The 26,900-nt window shown below is 38.5% G+C and overlaps 1 protein-coding gene across 7 annotated transcripts in view; it reads right to left on the reverse strand.

Annotated features, from left to right (window-relative positions):
- SLC4A4 (solute carrier family 4 member 4) overlaps positions 1 to 26,900 on the reverse strand; it is a 318,368-nt gene that overhangs the window by 86,699 nt on the left and 204,769 nt on the right. For all 7 annotated transcript variants that reach the window (XM_070505687.1, XM_044766111.2, XM_070505686.1 and 4 more), the window contains 5 exons: positions 21,572 to 21,729; positions 15,026 to 15,113; positions 12,612 to 12,766; positions 11,845 to 11,958; positions 9,604 to 9,778 (listed from right to left, as the gene is read on the reverse strand). In XM_070505687.1, coding sequence (XP_070361788.1) covers positions 9,604 to 9,778; positions 11,845 to 11,958; positions 12,612 to 12,766; positions 15,026 to 15,113; positions 21,572 to 21,729 — 690 coding nt within the window. The remainder of the gene's footprint in view (positions 1 to 9,603; positions 9,779 to 11,844; positions 11,959 to 12,611; positions 12,767 to 15,025; positions 15,114 to 21,571; positions 21,730 to 26,900) is intronic.

A 26,900-nucleotide genomic window follows, 5' to 3' on the forward strand; every position in this document is an offset into this window, starting at 1 on the left:
ACCTACACACTGCTCATCAAGCCATGCTGTGGCAGCATCCCACATAGAAGAACGAAAATGACTTGCAATTAGGGTATACAGCTTTGTGCTGGAGCTTTGAAGAGGAAAAAAAAAGGAGGAAGATTGGCAACAGATGTTAGCTCAGGGCCAATCTTCCTCACCCAAAAAAAAGAAAAGCATAAAAATAAGTGGAGAAATGATGCAAGTATCTAACTCAATTTGGGTCATATAAAAATTATCTGGGAAGCTTATTTTTAAGGAAAAACAAAACCTGATTCTTTATCTCCACCTTGAAAAATTAAATCAGGATCTCTGAAGATCAGGCCTGGGGAATCAGTGTTTGTCAAAGTTTCCAGGTGATTCTCATGTGGCCCAAATTTGAGGTACACTCATTCAAACAGCCTTCCCGCCTCATTCAAAATAAGCACCACCTGCCAGCATTGTTAAGGGGGGCATTTACACAGACCATTCATCTACACTGGGGAAGAAGAGTGGATCTACAACCCTCATTTTTCATTTCACCTCTGTAGCTACAGCCTCTAAATCAGTGATTTCTGCCCTGACAGATCACACCTGCCAAATCCTTATTGCCATCCTCTCTGCCTAAAAGTGCTTTGTCGTCATAAACAGGATTTCTGTTCACACTGCCCAGCAGGAACTGAAAAAAGATGGAAGACTTCAAAGACAGATTTTCTCCGTTTGAAGAAAAGTACGAGCCAAAAGCTTTGCCAAGAGCTTCAACTCCAGGTCTAATGGAAGGAATGGGCAAGACCACGGAGGCTTTGCAATATTTTTTTTGTTTGAAGAGCTGTGCATACGTATCCGGATCATGGGAAGTGCCCAAACATCAAATGCCAGTATAACCTTACACACAAATCAATCCCAGATGGATAAAAAATGTAAATGAAAACATAAAAGAACTAAGGTATGTGGATAAATATTTTTCTAATGTTGGGGTAGGGAAACTCTCTAAATATATCATGAAAACAAGAAACTATAAAAGATTGAAGATTCTGACTACATAATAATTAAAATCTGTACAGCAAAAGACACCATAAATAAAGTTAAAGATTTATGGTAGACCTAGGAAAAATATATTTGTGATATTTCTGATAAGCAAAGGGAAAATATTTTTATTATACCAAGAGTTCTCACAAGTTAATGAGAAAAAAATGAATGCTGAAAAGGAAAATATACCAAGGACACAAATATAAAGCATAGGTAGGCAATAAGAATGTGAAAGGATATCCACTCTCACTAAAAAATCAAATAAATTTGAATAAGCCATCATTTTTCAATCCACAGAATGACAAAAATGAGAATGTGGAACAAAATCTTGTTTTTGTAAGGGTGTGGGCAAGTGGGCACTCTTGTCCATTATTGGTAGAACTATAATTGGTATAACCTACGTAGAGTGTAATTTGAAATGAATATTAAAAAAACAAGCATATCCTACAATCACTCTGCTAGGAATTTACTCTAAGGAGGTAATTACAAAGAATGAAAATGTAGTTAGGCACTACTGTTTGTTTATAACTGAGAAAATTGGGAAAAACGGAAAGTCCACTAATAGGGGATTTATTAAGAAAATTAAAGTACATGCGTCATGTACATAAATAGATGTCGTTAAAAATGATGCTCAACAGGGCTGGCCCGGTGGCCGAATGGTTAAGTTCGCGTGCTCCGCTGCAGACGGCCCAGTGTTTCATTGGTTCGAGTCCTGGGCGCAGACATGGCACTGCTCATCAAGCCACGCTGAGGCAGTGTCCCACATGCCACAACTAGAAGAACCCACAATGAAGAATATACAACTATGTACGCGGGGGGGGGGGGGGGGGGGGGGTTTGGGGAGAAAAAGGAAAAAAATAAAATCTTTAAAAAAAAAATGATGCTCAAGATCCATATTGAAGTGGATAGACTTCTATGAAATACTAGTCATTTTATGAAACAGCATGTATATATGACCTCATTGATATAAAATCCTATATACCGATCTATCTGTGTACACATGCATTGCAAGATGTACAAAAACATGGTCATGAAAATGTTAATAATGGTTATTTCTCGATGATGGGTTTAAGGGCAAAATTACCTTCTATGTAATTCTTCTGTATTGTTTGCATTTTCTACAATGCACAGTTATATCTTATCAAAATAAAGCTATTTCAAAATAATTTCAAGCCAAACACCAAATAATTTTAGAATTTAGCATCACTTGGGATCCCCAGCCCACCCAAATCACTATCATTTTGTGATTACCAAAAGAATAAAGTTGACAAAGGTCTTTGAAGTGAAAAAAACCCCAAATAAGGTTCTGGTAAGTGAAATTTGGTCACAAATTACTGAATTTCAATAAAACTGGTTTAATTCAGGATTTGTACATGAAGTAAAGAAAATTATTTAAAGTTAAAGTTCCTTCCTGGGAAAAGAAACAGCCAGTAGACACTGAAGGTGAGTAAGCAATGCAGAGCTCCTTACTTGTCAGTAGACATTCATTTTTTCCCACCCAATTGTATGATTCCAACAGACTATCCCTAACTTTTTGAAACTGGAATATATTTCTGGTGCAGATTAACATGCCACTTTATATTTCTACTTCAAGGAAGAAATGCATTTTGGTGCCAAAGTGCAACATTCAGGTAATTTAAAATGACTAAACAGTCCTTACTATAGTAAAGCAATTATCAATTTGCATTAATCTTGCTGTTATAAATTACACATGATAAGCTTTGAAAAGAAGTGTCTATCTTATTGAGGAGTATCATATGTGAATAAGAAATGCTACATTTCCAACTTCAGCAGATTGATTAAATATTCTTAGCACAGCAGCATGTTAAAATAAAGCCTCAAATTTGGAGACGCCAGCTATACACGTTCCTTATATGAGACAAGTTCCCTCAAAATATGCTCTGTTAGGCTCCATAAATATCACAATATTCGCAGAATTCTAACAATCCTACTGTATCCTTTTGCTAAAAGGTTTGTGAAAATAGGACTATATTTACTCCTGGAAAAAAATTAAAATGACTTCGCTCAGTCTTTATTCTAGACTGTGCTCAGTCATTCACAATCCACAATGTTGATTTAAGTTGAAATACCTTTTAGTGCTCCATAAAGCTAAGAAGAAAAACTTTTAAATAACACAAAGACTTGCCACAAAGTATCAAAAAGTGCTTGTATATCAGAGTCTTGCCCATAGACTAAGCTATCCATAAATATTTAAGTCAACATTTAACAGTTTAATTAGAAGTATCTAAATGAATAGAACAGTATATCTGCTTAGCAACCAAGAAGAGAAATACAGTGCAATGAGTCACCCATTGACATGCACATGAGGCATGCATGGTCACAGAGAGTTTAGTTATGGAAAGGATATGTTTTTAGGCTGGTAAGGCTGAAAAGCTCTTGTTTGCTTGACAGTATGGCAGACACCAAAATGTCATTATGGTGGGAGTTACTGAAAAGGCTAAGAGTATTGCACAATTCCTGGACCTCCAAAGCCTTTGCTCTAGTCCTTTGTTGTTGAGCTCTAAGAACAGGAAATAGTCAGAAGCCAGAGCTGGATCCTAGATGAATGTAAGGCCAACTCTTGGCAAAGCAGTTCAGTCACTTCCAGAGCCCAAGCTAAACTTTAATTGCCTACAGTTAACAAGGAAACCAGGAACACCCACTCTGTAAGCCTTAGAGTCCTCTCAGAGAAGCCTGATGGTCAAAATGCACATGCCAATGTCAATTTGGGGAATTCACAGTCATCTATGTTGCCATTATAATTTGATTATACTTGGAGCCATCACAGCTTCAACTGTTTTATTTTGAATATAGTTTGATGGGAAATGATCCATATGGCTCCCAAATCCACTTCTAATGAGATACATACGTACACACAGACACACACACATATATGTAGAAAGTATAATGATAGTTATATCATTATATACATCACGACATATATGTATATATGTCATTATTAAATATATATACCCCATTATATATGTGTGTGAATATTAAATATACACATACATGTATATGCATATTTCAGCTCTGAAATAAATGTTTAAATGAAAATTCCTGTCTTTGAGCAAGCAAGACCTCCTGAACAGAAGCCGGCAGAAGAGTTTGCTTAAATAACAGCAGTGCAGTGACTCATCTCTGTTTTCACAACATGTTTCTACCCAGCACCCGTGTCTATTTGTAGCCTGACGATAAAGGCCCTAAGTGAACCATCTCTGAGCTGTCTGCCTTTAAAAGCAAGGACACTGTTCTCAGTTGACTCACTTGAGCTGCCTGTGCTTTTGAGAATAACCTACTGCCACATTTACGAAGGCTTATGATATAATTGAAGATTATTTCAGGCTGTGCCAATGTTTTTATGCTTAGACGTGATCTAGTGTTTAGAAAGTCCAATGAAACCAGGGGACTTCATTCCCTAAATAAGCCCATTACACACCACTGCTGGAATCTCTTGGGGTTATAGAAAAAGATCACTTTATCAATACTCTAGACCGTAAATACCATCAGAAGAGGGATTTTTATTACTTTGTATCCCCAGCACTTAAAATAGTGTCTGCAACACAGTAGACACTCAGTAAATATTTACAAAGGAATGAATCCACCTCTGCCATAGACCTATGAAATGACCTGGGTCTAAGCATCCACAATTCATCTAGGTGGTTCTGTGTTATTTATTTTCATGATTGTTTGTTTTATTGTGTCAATCTTCCACAATTTATTAATCAATTCTACTGTTAAAAACTATCATTTTTCATAATAGAAAAAAGATACCATGGTCTGTGCTGCCATGAGCTTTCTTCTTATTGCTCCCGGTGCACAGGTACGAAATTTTCCCCATGGCATACCTAGGAGTAACACTGATGGGTTGTGTGGCATGCAAATGTTCTGCCTTTCAAGATAATGCCCAATAGTTTTTCAATGTAATGGTACAAGTCTTCTTTGTGGAGTGTTATTATGAAACACATGGAGAGAGTGAGTTAAGGGTAGTACAGGTAATCAAATCTTCGAAATATTTTGCCGTCCTGATGTCAAGTTAGGAAGACTTCCACTGCTGGAGCATCAAAATTCAGTCTCGAGATGCTCTTCAAATACTAAATCACCTTACTCCCTGGTCCTTAAAATAAATGAAACCAATAGACACACCAATCTAAGTCATCTACCACTGTAAGAAAACCTAACACAATGATTTTTAGGTAAAATTTTTCATATTAAAACACTAGGATATGTATCTTTACTATATAACTATTGAGTTGGGGGGGGTGTGTATGCTCTAGTCAATTTCTATTTATACAGATTAACCGAGTGCTTAAATCTATGCATCCATTTAATAATAGTATTGTTCCACCCAAAAGAAATTGATAATAGACTATCAGTTCAATGAATGTATATTAACAACCATTAATTTTCTATCCCTCTTTTTCAGTGTTTCTGCAACCCACTGTGACTTCTAGAAGTACCAAACTGTAGTACAGTCACACATCACTTAACGACAAGGATACATTCTGAGAAATGCATCATTTGGCAATTTAGGCATTGTGTGAACATCACAGAGAGTAATTGCACAAACCTAGATGGTATAGGCTACTACAAGCCTAGGCTCTATGGTATAGCCTCTTGTTCTTAGGCTACAAACCTGTAAAGCATGTTACTCTACTAAATACGGTAGACAACTGTACCACAATGGTAAGGATTTGTGTATCTAAACATATTTAAACACAAAAAAGGTACGGTAAAAGTACAGTATAAAAGATCAAAAATGGCACACCTGTATATGGCACTTACCATGAATGGAGCTTGCAGGACTGGAAGTTGCTCTGGGTGAGTCAATGAGCAAGTGGTGAGTGAATGTGAAGCCTTAGGACATTACTGCACACTGCTGTAGACTTTATAAACACTATACACTTAGGCTACACTAAATTTATAAAAAAATATATTTCTTTCTTCAATAATAAATTTATGTTGTCTTACTTTAACTTTTTTACTTTTTTCTTTTTTTTTTTTTTTGAGGAAGATTAGCCCTGAGCTAACTACTGCCAGTCCTTCTCTTTTTTGCTGAGGAAGCCTGGCCCTGAGCTAACATCGTGCCATCTTCCTCTACTTTATTCGTGGGATGCCTACCACAGCATGGGGTGCCAAGCAGTGCCATGTCCACACCCGGGATCCGAACCGGCGAACCCTGGGCCGCCGAGAAGCAGAACGTGTGAACTTAACTGCTGCGCCACCAGGCCAGCGCTGCTTTTTTACTTTTTTTTAACTTTTAAATTTTTTTTAAGTTTTTCACTCTTTCGTAATAACACAGCTTAAAACACAAACATATTCTACAACTGTACAAAAATATTTTCTTCCTTTACGTCCCATTCTACAAGTCTTTTTATGTTTTTAAAATTTTTAATTTTTTGTTTTACTTTTTTAAACTTTTTTTGTTAAAAACTAAGGCACAAACAGGTATATTAGCCTAGTCCTAAAAAGGGTCAGGATCATCAATATCACTGTCTTCCACCTCCACATCTTTTCCCAACGGAAGGTCTTCAGGAGCAATGACATGCATGGAGCTGTCATTTCCTGTGATAACAAAGCCTTCTTCTGAAATACCTCCTGAAGGATCTGAAGGTTTGCTGAACCAGCATCACCGCAGACAGGTGAGTAATGCGTTGTGCTACGACATTACGACAGCTACAACATCAGTAGGCAATAAGAATTTTTCAGTTCTATTATAATATGATGGGACCACTGTCCTGGTTCCATTATTGACCAAAATGTCCATATGCAGCTCATAGGGTACTTTGCCAAGGTTTCTTCAAAGAAAAAGGCTTCAGAAGTGAGAGAAAAATATGTCTAATCTTTTTATTCAGAGAAACTTTTAAAATAATGAGTTTGCGGTTTGAGTGAAATTATCAATGGAGGTTACAAAATCTACTAATAAAATGATCAAACTCTGCGCAGTATATACCCTGATAGGTTTGCGTTAGATACTATGAATTAAGTCCACTCCCAGGAGTAACATCCAGCAATGGTCACTTCAGTGGATTACTTATCCTGACACACAGAGAGCATTTCTGTTTCTCCTAAAGTCTTCAGAACCCAGAAAACATGTTACTCTGCCAGCAAGGCCCTTCCTGTGTCATTGATCAAGGAGGAGAAAAATACCCAGATTAACTACATATGTTACCAAACAGAATCCTTTAGTTTCCCAAGAACTCACTTCTATGAAAATCAATTCACCAGGAGGGATCAACAATAGCCTTTAACAGACTTGTTCCTCATCTCAGACGCAGCGTTTGAAAGCTAAGTTTTATGAGTTTGAAAAGGAGTTCGATTCAGTTTAAAAAGGCAATGAACTAACACATAGGAAGTATCATAATGTCCCCATCTCAAAAAGAAGAATGTCCATTAAAAAAAAGTGTTTAAAATTATCTGCACAGGGGGCCAGCCCGGTGGCGCAGCAGTTAAGTTCGCACGTTTCGCTTTGGCGGCCTGGGGTTCCACTGGTTCGGATCCCGGGTGCGGACATGGCACCGTTTGGCAAGCCATCCTGTGGTAGGCGTCCCACATATAAAGTGGAGGAAGATGGGCACCGGTGTCAGCTCAGGGCTAATCTTCCTCAAAAAAGAAAAAAAAACTCATCTGCACAGGAAAGTCTCTATATATTCTGAAAGACAGAAAGAGGTTTTGTTCTTGCTATCCTCTCAAAATCACAGCTTTATTTTCTTAACATGTGGCTGCCTGTACTATCTTCCTCACGCTGGCCTCAAGGTGCTTCCCCTATGCTTTCTTTTCCACTTGTTTTCTTGAATGATCTGTTTTAGTTATCATTATGCTGTCATTTGGATGAAGAATAGCTGCCCAATTTGGATACAGATTAGATTTTATAAAAATTCTATTACTGACGTCACTATAACAATTTAATTTATTCATTCATGCCTTATGAATGAGGATAAAAGGAAAAATGCCCTCTTCGTATACTTCATCTCTGTGTCCTACCACATGTGGTTTCCGTTCCCTATGCTGCAGGTCTCTTACCGGGAACACACAGATAGGTGCTCGCAGGCCAGCACAATGTTATTTTAAAATGTTAATCAGTTGCCAATATTTAAAAATCACCAGACGTCACATAAGAACTTGAGTTTTCAGCCTCTCTTCGAAAATCAGAAAATGAAGTAATACTGAGGACACATACAGATGGGAACAAGCACAGCAGAGCAGCAACTGCCTCCTTCCCAGGGAGCATGAGCTCTTGGGAGTCATCACAGTGCCCAGCTGTGAGAAAGCCCAAGCTAGCCATGTGGAAAGTCCTCAGTCCCCCAGACATCCCAGCCTAGGCACCAGGCAGGTGAGTAAAGACACCTTCAGGCGACTCCAACATCAGCTGCCATCTCACTACAAGTGTATGAGGCTCAAAGAGAGAACCACCCAGCTGGGTCCATCCACCATCAACACCATGAGAGATAATAATAAAATGGTTGTTTCAAGCTTCTAAGATTTAGAGTAATATGCTATGCAGTGATAGCTAAGGACTAAAAGATAAAAGTGCTCTTAACAAACTAAATATAATTGTTTAAAGTAACTTCTCCCTTTTTACGTGGGTTAACATAGATATCATAGGCAGACACCATCTTATTTTTGTGTTTAGGTAGAAATCTAAAACATGAATGCGCCCAGGGAAAAAATGGAAGTGGACAAAAGCAATGCTTTAGAATCAGCTGTATTTTTTTGAAATAAGCTGGCTGGCAGCGCTTACAAATGTCACGTAGGTTACACAGTATTAAGTAGTAAAGCAGAAGGACAGAATTTGAAAACGGCTTGAATCTGGTTCTTTTCATGGGAATATCAGGTTCGCTCATTACTCTGTATTTAGCACCTAGCATAATGACTATTTTTTCTTAATGACTGAATCAATTAAAAGTAGGGTTTTTTTAAAATTGATTGAGGGAGTCTAAAAATATCTTTTCTATCGATAAAACTTTAGCTATTATTGATACAAAAGGAAGGTGAATGCCATCTTCAAAGTAACTAACACATTGGGGTTTCATACAAAATAAGTCAAGCCAGTCTTTACAACTTAATGAGAGGCAGACTCAGGAATAGGAGAAACAGCTCTTAGCTTGTACTCCTTAAAGCTGAGTTCTACTGATAGATATGCAAATCCAACCTTGAGCAAAGCACTCAATTGTTTGATGTCTCTGTTTGCTCATGTGTAAAATGAAGCTAATCATGCATTCCAGAAAAGAGCGTGATCATCAGGTTTAACAGTATACGGTCCCTACATTCAAGGTAGTAGAAGATCTGAATCTTGTGCCCGGCACAAAATTAAAGCAGCTGATACGCTTTTGCCCAAACAGAATTGTATATCCTCATTTCCTTCCCTTCTCTTCCCCACTTGTGACTCAAGCCAGATTTCATCGAGCTATTTTTGTAATTACTAAAATGCTGGAAATACAGCAGCAGGCCAGAAGCAAAGTAAAATGCAGCATCCAGCAAAAGAAAGAAAATCACGCTGAGTAACTGAAAGGCCATCTGCTTCTAACGGAGCTGCAGGGGTGAGGAAGGCAATCTGGGCTGTTACTATTTGTGTCTTCCCCAAACCGAACCCACCTGCATGTTGTCAGTGGCATCCCCAAGCAGTCCTCCAAAAGTGATAGCATTAGTTACAGTTGCCAGATAAATGAAGAGAATTGCTGAAAGAGCCTGAATATTTAAAGCATCATAAAAATCACTGGCAAAAAATGGTGCTTTCCTCTTTATGTCCTTAATTAGTCCACCACAGAACCTGGGTAGGGAGAAAGCAAACATGTGACAATGTAAAATAACTTACCATCAAATTAACCAAGAGAAAACTTACTAAACGACAAAGAATTTGTATTTAAAATGCTTGAATCAATGACAAGGTACTCTTTAACCACTTAAGATAAAACCAGAAAACTATGGAGGGATCAGTTTTCTTCATCTGTCTCTTTTTTGGTCACCAAATTAGGTGTCATTCCCTAAAAACCAGATAGTTGGTCTTTAGATGAGAGTGAATTATGTAGATCAGTTAAAATTTCTCACTGTCTGAAGAAAAACATCTGAACGTGTGAGCAGATCCTATAAGGTCTTTTATAATCTTACCAGAGCTTCCTTTCCAGCCACATTCATTCATTCACTCCACAAATGTTTACTGTGCCCCTATGACATGCCCAGCACTATGGTGGGTGCTGGAGATACAACAGTGAACAACACAGGCAAAAATTCCTGCTCTCGTGGAGTTTACTTACTATGTAGGGGACAAACAAAATAAGTAAAATCCATGGTGCTACAAAATCAAGGAAAAAGTTAAGTGGGGAAGAGGGTTATAAAGTGCAAGAGGAGCAGTGGTTGGAATACTAGAGGAGCTGGAATGGGGCTCCTGCACAGGTGGCTTTGGGGTAAGGACCTGAAGAAACGAAGGGAGGAAGTCATGCAGGTGTGTGATAGAAGAGCACTGTAGGCTGAGCCCTATTACAAATGTCAGCAGACCTGTCAACACGCCCTCCCAACCAAACTTCACACTTTAGCCTTCCCCAGGCTGTTCCTTCTGCCAAGGATACCCTCCATCAGAGCTCAACCTCCCTCTGAAGTCTTGACTCCCCCCTCATAGTTCAGATTTCCACTACAGGCTATCACACTTTATCAGTATTGTCTATCTGTCTGGGTGTCCTGCTTCAGTTTTCTCAGTATGCACAGGGCCGTGCGTGGTACTGGGCATACTGCAGACACTCGATGCATCTAGGAAAAGTGAAATATGGAAGAATGAAATCAGAGTCTAACTAAATAAAAATGTTAAATCCCAGAACTCATATCTGCAGACAAGAATAAGGATATTCCTAATGGAAATAGTTTGTAAATAACTATTCGGAAAAAATGGGAGGAGAGAAGGTTTTATGTTCTCTATTCTTTAAGAAAGAAGGGGAGAGAAATACCGTCCTTTTCATTTGGGAAAGAAACCCAAGGAGGTCATCAGGAGGAGAAAATAATTTTATTCAGATTTAAGGGCATATCAAAATGACATACTTCTGTGTTTTCAAAAAAATGCAGTGTTTTAAAAAAACTGAACCTTCATAAAATGAGTATCCTACTTAAAATGTTACTTAACCCCAAATGAAATGAAGACCCTAACAGTGGAGAAGAAAGAATTATCATGAAAAGAGATTTAGCTGAAGCAATCTGGGAAACCTGAATTCCCAAAGGCAGGCTAGGGAGACCATGACCTGTGAGTTACTCACTTCTGTAACATGTTACCCACTTTTGAGTAAATGAACAGGGAAGAGACGGAATCATGAAAGCCAAATGGGGAAGACTGTCACGTTACTCAGTCTTCCTGCCACATACATCCTGATCTCTCTGACTTTCTCTCTAACATCCCCTCACTCACTCCACTCCAGTCACTGGCTTCAGTGCCAATCCAGCTCACCCCAGGCATTCCGTTGTTCCTGCTCCCCACCCCACATCTCCATGGTCTGTCTCTCACCTCTTTCAGGACTCTCCTCAAGTATTGGAATTCTCTGTGAGGCCTTCTCTGACCACCCTATCTAAAACTGTAATGCCTTTCTCCCATTGCAAAACTCCCTAAACCATAAAACCATCACCACATTTCTTTATTTGCTCATTGTTTGTCTCCCACCACAACAAAAGTAAGACCTGTAAAGACAGGGGATTTTGTTTAATTCACGGCTGCATCCCCAGCGCCTGTGACTAATAGCTACACTATAAATATTTGTTGGCTGAACAAATGTGAATAAAATGCTGACAGAAAGATAAAGGGAAATTTTGCTCTAAGGAGAACCTCATCATGAATGGCAAAAAAACTCCATCAGTTACCGTCCAGTTCGCTTCAATTCTTCACAATCAGCATGTCCTCCTCCTCCATGGCCTCCATCATGGGGCGTGTCCCCATTCATCTGGACATTCTCTCCACCTGAGTACATATTCTTTCTAAGCAAGACAACAGAGCCCAACAGAATATCAGTTTATTTTAGTCATCTGCTTCTTAGCTGTGTCATGCACCAGCTAAGGAAGAGATGAAATGAAAACGCTTTGGGAGACAGATCATTATTTCCTTCTGCCATCCTAACAGAAAACTCTTAAAGTATTATACTTAGAGCTAAGACAAATGACTGGATGAATAGACAAGTTGAATGAATTGTGTAATGTTTCACCTGGAAATTAGCAGATTTCAGAAAACAGCTTCTCCTAAAATATCTCATCCAATTTCTTAACCTCCTAAATCTACAAGGACTCATCTTGAGTAAAATGATCTTTCCACATGCAAAGGGAGTCCCCAAGACATCCCCAAAGAATCAATATATTGATTCTATATATTGAATTGAAGATAGAAATACTGTGATATATTTTAATATCATAATCTGAGATTTTAATTTGCAATCACTGAAGAACATCACAACATAGAACATTTATTTACAGTGTCAATGAAAAGCCAAACCAAGGCACATATGTGATTCATTTGAGATAATACATCAAGTTAAATGGAAATCTGAAAACATTAGGGGAATCGCCTGACCCCATTTCCTTTTCCAAAGACAACCTCCTTCTCAAGGATGAAAACTCCCAACTGCCTGATAATTTACCTTTTGTCAGATGATGGAAGACTCTTAGGAGGCTCTATCCTGATCGCTGGATCCCACTCTCCAGGAGGAAGGACAATGACTTCATCTAGGAACTCATCAATGCCAGCAATCAGGTCCTGCCTGTCTTTTGCTTTATAAGCAATGTCATGGAACACCTAAAGAATAAGAGAGGTGCTGATCCAACAAGAAAACTCTCTACAGGCCTCACACCATGTTAAGCCTGAAGAATGCAATCCATAATCCACCTTAATATTGCTATAACCATACTCTCATATTTCCTATTACTCAGCTTGTACCCAAATATTTCAGGATTCAGATTATGAACCCAAAGAATATAGGTAGAGGCATGAGAAACAGCTGTGTTCCTTTATATGTTTTTTTCTATCAATACTGTAAAACAACATTGCCTTTCCTCTCCCACTGGTGTGCACCATTACTGATACAGTTGCTATGGAAGCCAGATGAAAATGGTTTGGAGAAATATACAGAAGAGTCAGTCTCTGAAATAAAGACTATGGGGACAAACCATTGTTGATAACTCAAGAAGAAAAAGTTGAAGCTGAGTGTTAAGATTGGGTTAAGATCCAAACACTGCAGCTCTCAAACACACAAATGTTAGCTATTTAAAAAAGAAAAATCTGAGTTATATTGGCAAAAATAAAGCAAAGAGCTTTAAGTAGGTGGTCATCTGTCTATCTTTTAGCAAGGCAACTAAACCATCTAAGGCAGCAAATGCTTCATGTCTTTTATACAGATATCCAAAGAAGAAGATTCAGAAAGCACATAATCCTTTGTCAATCACTCCAGTCTTCTAACCTAGCTGATGATCTGAAAGTCCTTTACACATAACCTGAGCCTTTCATACCTCGTTTAAGTCAAATTCTTTCGTCGCCAGGAGAGAAGATGGCCCCTGTTCAACACTCTCGCCTATTCTTAAAGATTGCTACTGAACCTCTTCTCCTTGAGAAGAACTTTTAAAAGCTATCAGACAAAAAACATGTAATGGTCTGGGGGTTGTGGGGTTGAAGGGAGGGCAATACAAAGTGCCAGCATATCATCTGTGGCAGACATAGCCAGCCTCAATCTCATTTTCTCTTGCTACCTCCCACGACAGAGGCTGGAGAGCCAGAGTCACTGTCCCAGCCTCCCCTGTAGATAAGGACTGACAGTTCTGACCAATGAGATAAAAGAAAAAGGCTGTCTGGGAAAGCTTTAGAACACCTGTTCAAAGAGAAAGATACAGCTAACATTACCCCTTGCCTTTCGTCCTGCTGTGAATACAGATGAGATGACTCGAGCTGACTGCTGCAGCCATCTTAAGACCACAAAGCAAAAGCCTTGGCTCTTGATTTATCATGAAGCAGGTAAGTTAAACCAACTCCAGCAACTACTTACCTCCAAATTTCCCAAAATGTGAGCAAAATAAATCCCAAATTGTTTAAGCCACTATAAGTCAGGTTTTCTGTCACTTGGAGCCCAAAGCATTTCTAATTGATACATCTTAGGAGGAAGGATTTTTTAAAAAAAGAAAATATAAACATACCAAAAAAATAAATAAAAGAACCTACTGAGACACTTAGTTCCCTCAAGGGGAAAAAAACAGCACAGCTATGCATCAGTGCTCTCAGTCCCAGAATAAAGTAAGCATCTGAGTAATCATCAAATAGAACTTCCATAACTAAATGCCCTATTCTCCACTTAACACATGGAGAAGCTCACAAATCAAGCAATGAAGCAAAAGCAAATAATTTGGTAAAATAGTGAGGTAGAAAGACACAGAAACAGAAATCAGTGATCTCTATTCTAATAGTCTTTCTCCTACTACGAGACTAGTTTGAAGTTTCATCATGTCTAAAATGTGTGTGACATTCAAGCTGTTATGAGAGAAAGGTCATAACTCCAAAGTAATAGATATTCTGCAGGAAGAGTTGCTAATGCGTTTTAGTATGTATATCATTCCTTCCCACAAGATAAGAAATCCATAAAAACAGTTACATACTTTTTAATACCTAAGAAATGCATTATCCATTTTATTATCCATTATTTTATAGAACACATCATTTCTGAAACAATATGGTATATGGACACTTGAATTCCCAGAATGAATATATTAAACATTTAAGAGAGAAAGTTAGTACAGTGACTTGAACTTTTAAACAAATATTTAACATATATCAGTTTCAAGAATTGAAAATGTTTAGAAAAAGAAAGGAAAATATGTTTTATTCCAACATAAAATTTATTTTTTGAAAACTATGCAGATGTCAGCTCATTTGCCATGAACGACTGTGCCTCACGTTAGAAAGAAGGCAGTAACCACATAATTCTAAGTGAATAAATTGTGACAGCCAAATCACAGTATGAAAACAACACAAGTAGGATATTCATGGATCATTGTCTTCCCCATTCCCTACCTCGTCAGACATCAAGGTAGCAATGGCTCTGCCAATCTCATGGTAGGACTTGGCTTTCCCCTTAGGACCTAAGAGAATGAACAAGAACCTAACGGAAGAGGAAAGAAGCAAAGGCTATAAAACACAATTCATCAAAGTCAATATACATAAAACTGTTTATCCTAGTTCATAAAAAGGCTAGGTCTAGAATCCATCTTTAAAACAAAGGTAACAGTCTTGGTGATATGAAAGATACTCTTGCACACTATCATGAAACACAAATCATTGTTCAGTTTATTTGGAAGCAAAGGAGAATTTAGCATGGAAACCTGAGAAGCTTCTTCACTGAGAAGGAAAGTTTCACTTTATGAGTCACTCAATCTTTCTTTACTAAATTTTCTCCTCTCTCCATTTCTACTGACTTTCAGAATCTTTGGAGAAAACTTATTAAGCACAATAACTAGAAAGACTTAGTACATCTTCAGATTTCTCTGACTTTCCCTTACCCAATATGGGCAGTGACAAATGATCCTCTCCATACTTCTAAGAAATGTTTCTACTCAGAAGTGCCTGGGAGTCAGCAAAAACCAAGTCCTCTACAAGTAAGCCTCACACTGACAGCCAAAGTAAAGAAAGAGAAATACGAGAGAAATTCAAAATAAAGCATCATTCACAGACAGTTAAAAGTCTTCTTGTGTATGTCCTCATTTTCCTTTCCAAACTTGTTTTCTTGATAATGCATAAGCATTGCTCCACAGTAAGTAGGTCCTGAAACTTGCAATAATGAATTTCTCCCCATTTAGGTTCACCTCTTATCATGTTGGAAGGAATCCCTCACTGGTCACAGGGAAAACGTGCATGTCTCAACTGAGGAGAAGGAAACCTGCTAACTAAATGAATAAGAAGAAAATATACAAAAGGCACCAGATAAATCCCTGCCTTGCTTATGACCATATCTTACCTAATGTGGAGATAGTGAGAACAATAAAAATGACCACATCATATATTTGCACAGCTTTTTAGAGCTTGCCAAACATTTCACATTTATCACCTCATTTAAACTCCATACAACCCTTTGCAGTAAGGGCAGGTATCCCATTCTCATTTAGTGATGAAGAAATTGAGGCTCAAGAAGGTTAACGGATGAGCCCCCAAACTGTGCCTGGTAAATGACAGAGAGCAGATAGGCCTTCTTACCTCCTCTTCTTTACAGCACACAATTCTACCTAATATTACCTGCCCAACCTATACAATATACAACAGAGTTGTGATTCAATAGAGAAAAGCTATCCAACAATGACTTCCATAGGTCTCCCTGGGAAAAGATGTTGTGGATACTTAGCTGAGGACAAGAAATCTTAGGTAAGATTTTATAGGCCTAGGAACAGCTTAGGACTTTCTTAGTAAAATTTATTTTTTACTTATTTATTTATATACCTCACTTTAAATAAAAAAGGATTGACAGCAAGTACTCTTCAAAGTGTTAGAGTCTGTTCCAAAAGGCCCTTGAATAAATAATTCCTTTATTTTTTCATCGTAAAATTCAATCCAAAGGGGAAAGAAAAAAGAAACAAATTAAGAATGTAAGAAGGTATCCAAAAGTTTGACTACTCAGACTTTACACCAGAAGAACCATAAAACCATTCAGTATTTGCTTAGAAACCAGTTCTGGAGTGGGGCGGCACCCTCACTTTCAAGTGTTATCACAGTAGATGAAATAGCAAAGCAATCAGCAGGCATGAAAGTCTGTCCAGGTATGAAGGAAGTCATTATTAGAATTGGACTTTACATCTAACAGCAAAGTTCCATTGATACTAGAACTTTTCTTCCTTTGAAGATGGACCTAAATTATACACCACTACATATAGTATTACAAAGTACTTCTTTATGACAGTAAAATGTATTTTTCCAAAGGGACTGATCACATATTTGAGTGCAACACAGGCAAAAAATATTTAACCACTAAAGCAAAATACAAATCCCATTGAGAAACACCTATAGCTCTGGCCACATTTCCCAATTCTATTGGCCTGGCTACCAATGGCCAGCTGCCAGGCAGGGCAATAAGGGCATAGTTTTAGGCATAAGGGGACAGATACAGTGCAGAAAGAGAAAATATTAACACCTGGATCCTTTACTTAATATATTTTGAAATAATGGGTTTCCTTTGCCTGCCATTTTTTATTATTTCAGTGTATCTAAATATTAGCTTTTAGTAATACATAGTATCTAAAACATCTCCAGAACCACTCTGTGCCTCTTCCTACCTCTCCCTAGTATCCCCAACATGATTATAGTTTACAAATACACATTATGAAAACACACATTTATCAACTGACACATGAGTTCATTATGAGGGTGACGATATGGCAACAAAGCCAAAGTACTGTCTTGTTAGAAAGTGAGTAAAATACTCCCAGTAATTAATAGTCCTCAAATATAAACTTTGGTAGACAATGGGTAACTATTCCAAGAGCTGATAGAGTAATGAATCTCTCAGTTAAATCCTGTGAGATGAGGGCATACATTTTCTATAAATATTTACTCTGGTCTCTGCTAAATAGTACCAGAGAATGAATGGAAGTAGCAGACCAATGATGCCTATAACATATATCATAGCAATAAACCCAGTATATGAGAATAATATTGTTTCAGTAACCTAAATATAAAGGCACAATTCCTCTTTCCAGGGTAATGTAATTTTTATTTAAAAAGCCATATACATATTCTTTAATGGAAAATCATCAAGTGCCAAATAGAAATAACATGTTACATAGTTAAAATTTTCACATGGCACCAGTCAGGAACCATTCAGTAAATCCACCTCTTTAAAATGATATAGAAATGAAATCTAGCCATCTGTAACTAGCAGGAAACACCATCTCAAGTCGAATTTCATCTGTAGGAACAGAGACCCTTAAGAAGACTCTAATTTGGACTGTATTGTTGAAACAAGGATGTGAGATCTGGGAAAACTAACAACACAGACAACTCATCAAGTTGAAGTTCCCTCTGTCTGAAACATGTTCTCTCCCCTTTAACCCTCAAAGAAGCAAAAGCTGTTACAACTTTTATGATAGAAGTACATCTTGCCGAACTCAGCTTTTATAATGTACTGAAAACTCCTTTCACAACCAAAGCTGTTTTTTGTCAATGGACAGATGTTATTTTTAACCAGAAGCTTTTTTCTTTATTAACAAATAATAGTAAACATACATTTGTGTGGCTGGAAGAACACATCCCATGTTGACAGCTCAGAGAAAAAATTAATTTATGTTACTGAGTTCTTTTTATTTGCTCATAATAGAAATAAGTCATAGTTAGAATTTTTAATAGTGCCTAGTTGTCTCGAGAATCTTCATGGGGCCCTTGTACCCTTGTGCACTTTTTCATTTAACTAATTATGCCTGGGGAGGATGCCTCTAGCATTCTCAACAACAAAAATTACTACCAGATGATCTGTGTCCGGAACCAATGGACTACACTCACATTCACAAAATAATTATAGGCAGAAACAGAGCATAATATCAGAAAAAGAGCCAGTCTTCCTAAACCACTCAATCTTTTCAGAAAGGATGTGCACCCCCCTCCTTCCTGATATATCACAGCTATTTCTAGAATAAACTCAGCATGTACCAATCCTTTAGTCCCTTCTCTCAAAATAACAGTGAAGCAAATAACCCATTATTCATATTTAGCAGCTCTGGAAAATGTGGCTAAACTGTAGCTTCCACAATAGATTCATGAGGACCACAAACCCATCATAATCGACCACATTACATATGGAAAACAGCAGTTAGCAACTGGATTGTCAGACAAGACAAAACTGAACTAGCAGGACGTCCATCCCAACCCCTCTAATAGGTTTTTTTTTTTATGGTTTAGACAATTAAAGACAAGCTACTTCTTTTAGGCAAATAATTATTAACATAAGATGTATATTAATTTACAGCGAGACTAAAAGGATAAATATTCTAATTTTTTAGAAGGCTAGAGCTCACTGAATAACTATTTGCCTTAGATGTGCAAATCAAGGTCAGAAAAGGACAACTGATCAGGGACTTTCATTATTCTTCATGGGAAAACCCTAAAGTATTTTATTCTAATCCATTCTAGATATCTCTTTAGACTCTCCCTCTCAGTCTGGCCCCAGAGGCAGGAATCTGCAGTTCTATTTCTAGCACTGACAGCGAATCTTCCCTGTGCCTCCATCTCTCAACTACAAAATGGGAATAATATTTATCCCCTACATAGCTCATAAATATGAGTGAGTGGTGGCCTCTATGAACAGATATAAGATGACAGCAAGCAAAGTGTCTGCAAGATGGTAGGAAAATCTTAGGTGTATCCTACCAAGTAACGAAAGATCAAAGGACTGAGTTTATGTGCTTTCCCACGAATAGCAAGAAGATAACATCCACCCAGTTGGTAGTGGTCCAGCTGCAAGCAGAAAGCTAAACTAGATCCACCAACTAACAGAGTAAATAGAGAAATGTGTAAACCAACAGAAGGGGAGCTGCCAGAGCTGCACTTCCTAAAACATGCATGGTAGCAATACTGTTTATTATAAATAGTAATAACAATAAGCATAAGAGCAAAACTATCCTCCACCTTTAAAAGAAAAATGACCATCACACGATGTGTATAAAAACAGACTTGTCAGGTCTCCCTGCAGTACAACAGGGTAGCATGCACGTTACAGCACATCACTAAGTGCAGAGGCAGCCCTTCACAACGACTCCACATTCCTTGTGGGATTTCCTTTATTGGATTTCACAGGATGCAGCCATTGTAAATGGCCCCACATTACTCATACACAGAAAGCTAATGAGACTCCCTACTCAGTGATTACAGCTTGCACTAGTTCGGAAGACAGCAAATGGATAAAACTATTTCCTGGAAAAATGTTAACATGCTAGGATATATCGCTCAGATTATTGCCCTGAAATAGTTTTATTACATTATTGAATTACATTCTCTTGAATTGCTGGGCTCCTTTTGTTAATTCAAATGATGCTGTATTTCACCTCTCGACTAGCACCACCCTCCAGAACAGAGAAAAAGAATGAGCCAGACAGGAGCAGATGATAAGAGGAACACAAAAATGGTCATGATTGGAAACTCAATGAACTCATATTATTGTTAAATAAAAAGCCTTTTAAAATATTTTTTATTTGTGGCTTCCCAAGAAAAATAACAATAAAAATGAGAAAGCAAAAGCAACTTAACGTGTCTTGGCATGTTTTTTTCCTTCAAGCCCCAGTAAAATTAGTCCAAAGAGACATAAATAAAACCATAGGGGCACACGAGCTGGACTTCAGCCATGATCTGAGTCAGCCAGCTGTTCGCCAGGTGATGGCTCAGATAGAACTGCAAGGCTCTGCTGGAATGTTTTCAAGCAGAAAGCTAAGTTACAGAAAACACAAATCACGATAATCCCATTAACTGCATAAGCTATGATCATCTCTTTTCCTCTGCTATTTGTCCAATCACTGCTCCAAGACTTGCTCCTAGTTTAAGTGTCTAAGAAGTATAAAAACGTGGGGAAAAAACACCTGTATGATCAGAAAGAGTGGCCTGTGATCTATGAATTGGGAGGCCACAAGGAAATCTTCTAATTTTCCTCTAAGTTGGCTCAAAAACCATCTTGAGCCCCTGGTCACGGCCAGGTAACCATGCTCAGACCATCTGAGATCACTGAGGGGGAGTCATAGCTCTGCATGCTCAGCCAGGGAAAGCTAAAGAAGGGAAAAGTCACCTTTGCTGACTCTGAGACTCACAGAAAGCACAACCCCTCCCCCCGAGAAAGTTCCTGTTCATATGATAATTTTCTGATGTTAACTTGAAGATCACAAGCTTCTCTTTAAACTCTTCTTCATCACAAGTTTAAGTGAAGCATTAACTTCTATTCACCTATCACACTCGGTAAGTCAAGTTTCCTAACTTCACTGAGTTCAGTTTGAGAGAGAGATAAAGAAGATGACTTCCAAGGTACTGTGCAGTGCAATGAGGACATGAATGTAATAACAGTAATATGCTTCCTGTTAAAATAAAAATTTATGTGACATAACACATAACAGTAAAGTGAGCAAATTTAAGTGTACAGATTTAATGATTTTTTATGTGTGTGTATATATATGTGTATACATATATACACATATTATGCACCCACTACCAATTTTCTGATATACAGAGCAAAGGAAAGCAACTCTGACCTCTGAATCATTTACCATCTGTATGATCTTGGACAAGTTAAACTCTCAGACTCAGTTTCTTTATCTGTAAAATCCAAATACCTATAATTTGTCTTTAAAATATTGTGAGGATTAAATAGACTAATCTGTAAGAATAAACTAGTACATTACTCAATAAATTATCATAATGGTTTTTATTATTATACTATGTAAGTGCCAAGTAATTTGATAGCATAAAAGTCAGACTAAACCATATTTCAGATTAAACCTCTGTGGATGTATCCTCATTCTATTGATTCTGTAGCCTGAGGGAGAGGAGATTTCCCTGTGAGTGACCACATTGGAGATCCAAGCAGGTCAGGGAGCAGCTTACCTTGTGGGTACAGGGACCTCAGTCAGGGCACCCAGCATGACAGCCTGCTGTAGCCGAACAAAGGCAATGAAAGGAGTATCCAAGAAGTCAACCTCCCCAACAAGCACATTGGAAGCTTCTGCATCACGTGGCAGTTTTTTCATGAACTTATTCTTCAGCTGTATGGGAAGAGCCAAGAAAACACAACTTATCTCCAGAGATGGGAACAAGCAGAGACACTCCATATATCACCCAAAGAAATTCCTTTATATGAGTCTATATACAACAGGCCCTAGCTAGCCATTTTTCTAGAATGTTTGACCATTCTATTATAATAAACATTTCTCTGTACTTTGGTTTCAAAAATATTTAGAGTGTAATCACAGGTTTACACATAAAACAGTGTAGTACAACTCCATTCATTTATTTATTCCCTCACTCAGTATATATGTGTTGAGTCCATGGTGAGCCAGACACAAATATAAGCCGTAGAGATACAGGGATGGATCGACTGACTACATGACCTCCTTGCACTCATCTTCCAGCAGGGGTGAAATAAAATATAATTTAAAGTAGTGATAAGTGCTAAGAAGGGAAAATAAAACAGGTAAGAGGGTACTACATTAGACAGGGTGGTCAGGAAAGACCTCTGAAGAAATACATTTTACATTGGAGTGACAGGACAAACTATGCAAAAATCTGGGCAAAGAACATTCTAGGCAGAGAACAGCAAGTGCAAAGCCTCTGAGACACGAAGGAGCTTGGCAGTCAGAGGAATAGGAAGAAGGCGAGTATGGTGAGAGATGAAGTAACAAAGGAGAGAAAATAGCAGCAAATGAAGCTGTATAGATAAGGAGGGACCAATTTGGGATGTTTTACGTGAGACTTTCCTACTAAAAGTCCAAGTGGAAAGGTGGAGTAGGAAGACATAAATTTAGGAGCTATCACCATGTGAACAGTATTTAAGACCATGAGAAAAGATGACACAACCTTGGGTGTAAGTGTAGAAAGAGAAGAGGGATAAGTTCTGAACACTGGGCCACTCCACCCTTTATAGGAATGAGAGGAGATATGGGCAGAGGACACTGAGAAGAGCCACCAGTGAGGTAGGAGGAAAGCCAGGACTTCACCCAAGAGTCAAGTGAAGAAAGGGCTGAATAAGGAGAGTGAATCTCCTGAGTCAAAGGCAGCTGAAAGTTCAAATAAAGTAAGAACCAAGAATGGACCAATGAATTTTGCAAGATGGAAGTTCTGGGTGATCTTGGCAAGAGCTGTTAGAGTAGACACCAGAGTACCCGGTAAGAAAGGAGACGTGAAGAAATGGAGACAGGGTGTAGAGATAATTATTATGACAAACGTTGCTACCAAGAAAAGCCAAGCAATGGGGATGTAGGTGGAGGAAGGCATAAAATAGGGGATTTTTTTTTAAGGGGAAATATGATAACACTGCAGAAGGTTAATGAGAATGATCTAGTAGAGACAGATTATTGCTGCAGGAGAGGTAATGGATAACTGCACAAGCAGCTCAAGCAACTTTGAATTATTGAGAAGAGACAAGATCCTCACCCAAGCTAGGGGGGTTGGCTTCACACAGAAACACAGAGAGCCTATCAATCATAACTAGGGAAGGCAGACCATGTGGGCACACTTGGGGGTGATCTGGGAGATTTGCTGAGATGAAGATGAGGGCTTCTGAGGACTCATATTTTTGCAGTGAAATACAAGTGAGCTGCTGGTGAGGAGGAGGAAGAGGGAGGTATGTGGGAGTTTGAGGAGAGAGGTAAAGGTATAAAGTGGTTTTATTGGATAGTGAAGGTTGCTTAACACAGTCACTTTGAAAGTTTAACATGTAGGTGTTATTCTTTCCTTTCCCCTCGGTCCCCAGCTCCCACTTGGAACAGGATTGTTCAATCATCCTTCAGTGAGTGGGAAATGCCTCTGACAGTTCAAGGAAAACACTTCAACAATCGTGGACGGATGGAGATAAGAATTTTGCAGGACCATATGAAAGGCACAGACTTCTGATGTATACCCATCATCCAATATAAATGTCTCCCCCTTCAAGTGAAAAGTTACCAGTGACCTTCATATATTTTGCCACAGATTACTGCTGAGATGGGAAGTGGCAGGCACAGCCCAATTTTCCCTGTTAATAAACAGGTTATAGCAACATTTTATTTTCAATTTCCTTTTTAAGAACTCTTAATTAGGGAAAATAGGTGACATAAGAACTGATCCCTAAAGCTCCATCAACCTCAGTAGCATTTTTATAGGGATTTTTTCTTTAATTTATTACTTCATATAAGAAGAAAGCTGTGAGGCAAAAAACAATGACATTGGGGTTAATAATTTCATGGAAACCAAAAAAACAAAAAAAAGCAAAGGCAAGATACATATTTTTAGATGTTAGGAACATGACCACTTCTAAGCAGTAAAGGAATTTTCCAAAGTTTATACCATTAATCCTCCAAGAAATGCTAATATTAAAAAAAAAAATCTGTTTACATTCTACAGATTTGAAAAGAGCAGCCATGGGAAAGATTTAAAAACATCAAATTGCCAAAACTGTTATTATCGCCAAATGAATTGCAGTAATGAATTGTTCTCTATAACACAGAGTAGAGTGTGGGGCATGGCCAAGTGGCCCAAACACATAACAAAACATCACTGCTAGTAACCTTCCTCCAACTCTTTCCAGAGAGAGTTCCCATTACCAACAGTGGACATGACACTCTATACTAATCTGATTTTACTTCCCATTCTCCTCAGCAGACTCTTTGCTCTAGTCAGGCAGGTAATCCGATCATAATCCCCTTCTGTTTGATGTCCTTAGACTCCCACACTCATTACCAAAAACGGTCCTTTCTTCACTTCCACCTTTTCTAAACATCCTTCAGAGCTTTTCTACCGTCTCAGCCCACTTCCTTGGGAACTCCAAAAGCACCCATTTCTGAATCATACTTCTACCAACGCTTAGTCTTTTCCCCAAGTTTCTTGAGGGTTAGAACAGTTTATCCTTCATTGAACTGAACACCTACTTTGTGCATAATTCAGCTGTAATAAGTATTATGAATGGAAGGAATGAACTCTGTAGCACCAAAAATCAGACCAAAAGACCATCAAACGCCCAGGAAAGTTAGAAAGGTTTTAAAGGCTCATCCTAGAACCTACTCTGTCTGGATATGTCACTAAGCAATTATCTGACTCACAAGGCAGAATATCCCATAGTCGATTATGTACCTTTACGAAATGTCTTACTAGTACTATGGTACATTTACTGAGATTCCTGTACCCACATTGGTAAATTGCAGGTCTATTTTTAAGGCCAAAGGAAATAAACTGTATTCTACATGCTCTCAAGAGAAGGAGTTGTAAAGACTAGTCCCTTTAGATCATCATTTCTCAAACTGTGTTTGTGAAATACTAGTATTCTCAGAGAAATTAATAGCTATTCTAAAGTAAAAACGTGTGGTGCCTGAGGTGCCCCAGAACTCAGGCCTTGGATGGCTTTTTTCTCGCTATGCACACTCCCTGGGTGAGCTCATCAAATCTCATGCCTTTTAATACCATCTATATGCTGATGACTCACAAATTTGTATCTTCAGCCAGGACCTCTTCCCTAAACTACAGACCTATAACATCTCCACTTGGATGTCTGCAGGCATTTCAAACTTCACATATCCAAAACTGAGTCTTCTTGATAGCACCCCCAAACAGCCCTTCCTACAGTCTTCCGCTTCTGGCTAATAGTAACTCTGTTCTTCCATTGCTCAGGCCAAAACCTTGCTGTCATCTTCAACATTTCTCTTCCTCTCACACCCCATGTCCATTCTATCAGCAAATCCTGTTGGATCTACATTCAAAGCATATTCAGAATCTGACCATTTCTCACCACCTTCACTGCGACCACCCTGGTCCACATTACAATCAGCTGTCTTCTGGATAATGGCATTGGTCTCCTGGCTGGATTATCTATTTCTGCTCTTGCCCCCAGTCTATGTCACACCTCTGCTCAAAACCCTCTGTTGGCGCCTATTTCACTAAGAGTGAAAGCAATGTCATTAAGATAAGCCACAACCCCCGCACCATTTGGCTCCTCATCAGTTCCCTGACCCTATTCCCTACTGCTCTCTCCCAGTCTTCCGCATGCCTGCCACTCCAGCCTCCATGTCCTCTTTCAAACATGCCAGGCACACTCTTACCTCAGGGCTTTTACTGCCTCTGAATGTAATGTCTGGCTGCCTCTCTCCCTCATTTCCTTTGAATCTTTATTTAAAAGTCACCGTCTCATCAGCGCGTCTTTCCCTGGCCACGTTAGTTAAAATTTCAACCTCCTTCTCCCCACAGATTCTTCTTACTCCTCTTTCCCACTTTATCTTTTTCTTCTTTGTACTCATCACAGTCAAACATGCTATATGTTTTACTTGACTTCTTTATTACCTGCCTCCCCACTAGAATGTAAGTTCCATGAAGGCAGGGATATCTGTCTATTTTATTCAGTGTTGTATTCCTAATGCCTAGAAGAGTGCCTGAGGAGAAAGTTTGAATAAATATTTGTTGAATGAATGAATGGTGGTTATTATTTCTGCTTTTTCCAATAAGCTTTCCTAACTCCTCTCTTAAAGTAGTAGGGTCCGGACATCCACCATGACCCAGGCCATCTAAGTGGAAAAAAGGCCCACATGTGGCCAGTCTTAGTAAACTCCTCCCCTGATAACAGTGATTGGTCCAAAGAATGGATGCGTGACCCAAGCAAGGGCCAAACCCTTTTGGACAATCAATATTTTCATGTGTAAAAATCAATATTCTCCCTTTCATTTGAGCTTGTTCCCCTCCATGTTGAAAGGGCCTGTTACAGGACTGGCCATACTAGGAGAGAATGAGGTCAGCACCCAAAATGAAACAGACAAAAGCAGGAGAGAAAATGGATGAGAAGAGAGATTGCTGAGTCCCCAGGGCCAGGCCCTGAGGTTCTGCAGCTTCTCCATCCTGCAATCTCATCAAGAATTCTTACCACTTACATAAGCCAGAAAATTTTATTTGGGACTTAAATTAATCGGAGGTGATTTCTGTCTACTGCAGAGTCCATATCCTTCACAAAAGTGTACTTGTCAAATAAGTCTGAGGAACATCAATTTAAATAAAATTAAATACTTTTCTATTCTATAGACTATCTCAGAGCCTTGAATATGCCTCTTTGCCCAGAAGATAAATAAGGTATATTATGATATGAAAACATATTTAAAAATGCTGCTTTGGACAGAAATTTTCTCATCTTCCATTTAAATCCACTCTCAATTCCACTTAATTCTCTTCAAACTTGATGGGTGTTTACAATGTTCAAGGCCTG

Source organism: Equus asinus, chromosome 3, assembly GCF_041296235.1.
Source record: "Equus asinus isolate D_3611 breed Donkey chromosome 3, EquAss-T2T_v2, whole genome shotgun sequence".
NCBI classification, from domain to species: Eukaryota; Metazoa; Chordata; class Mammalia; order Perissodactyla; family Equidae; genus Equus; species Equus asinus.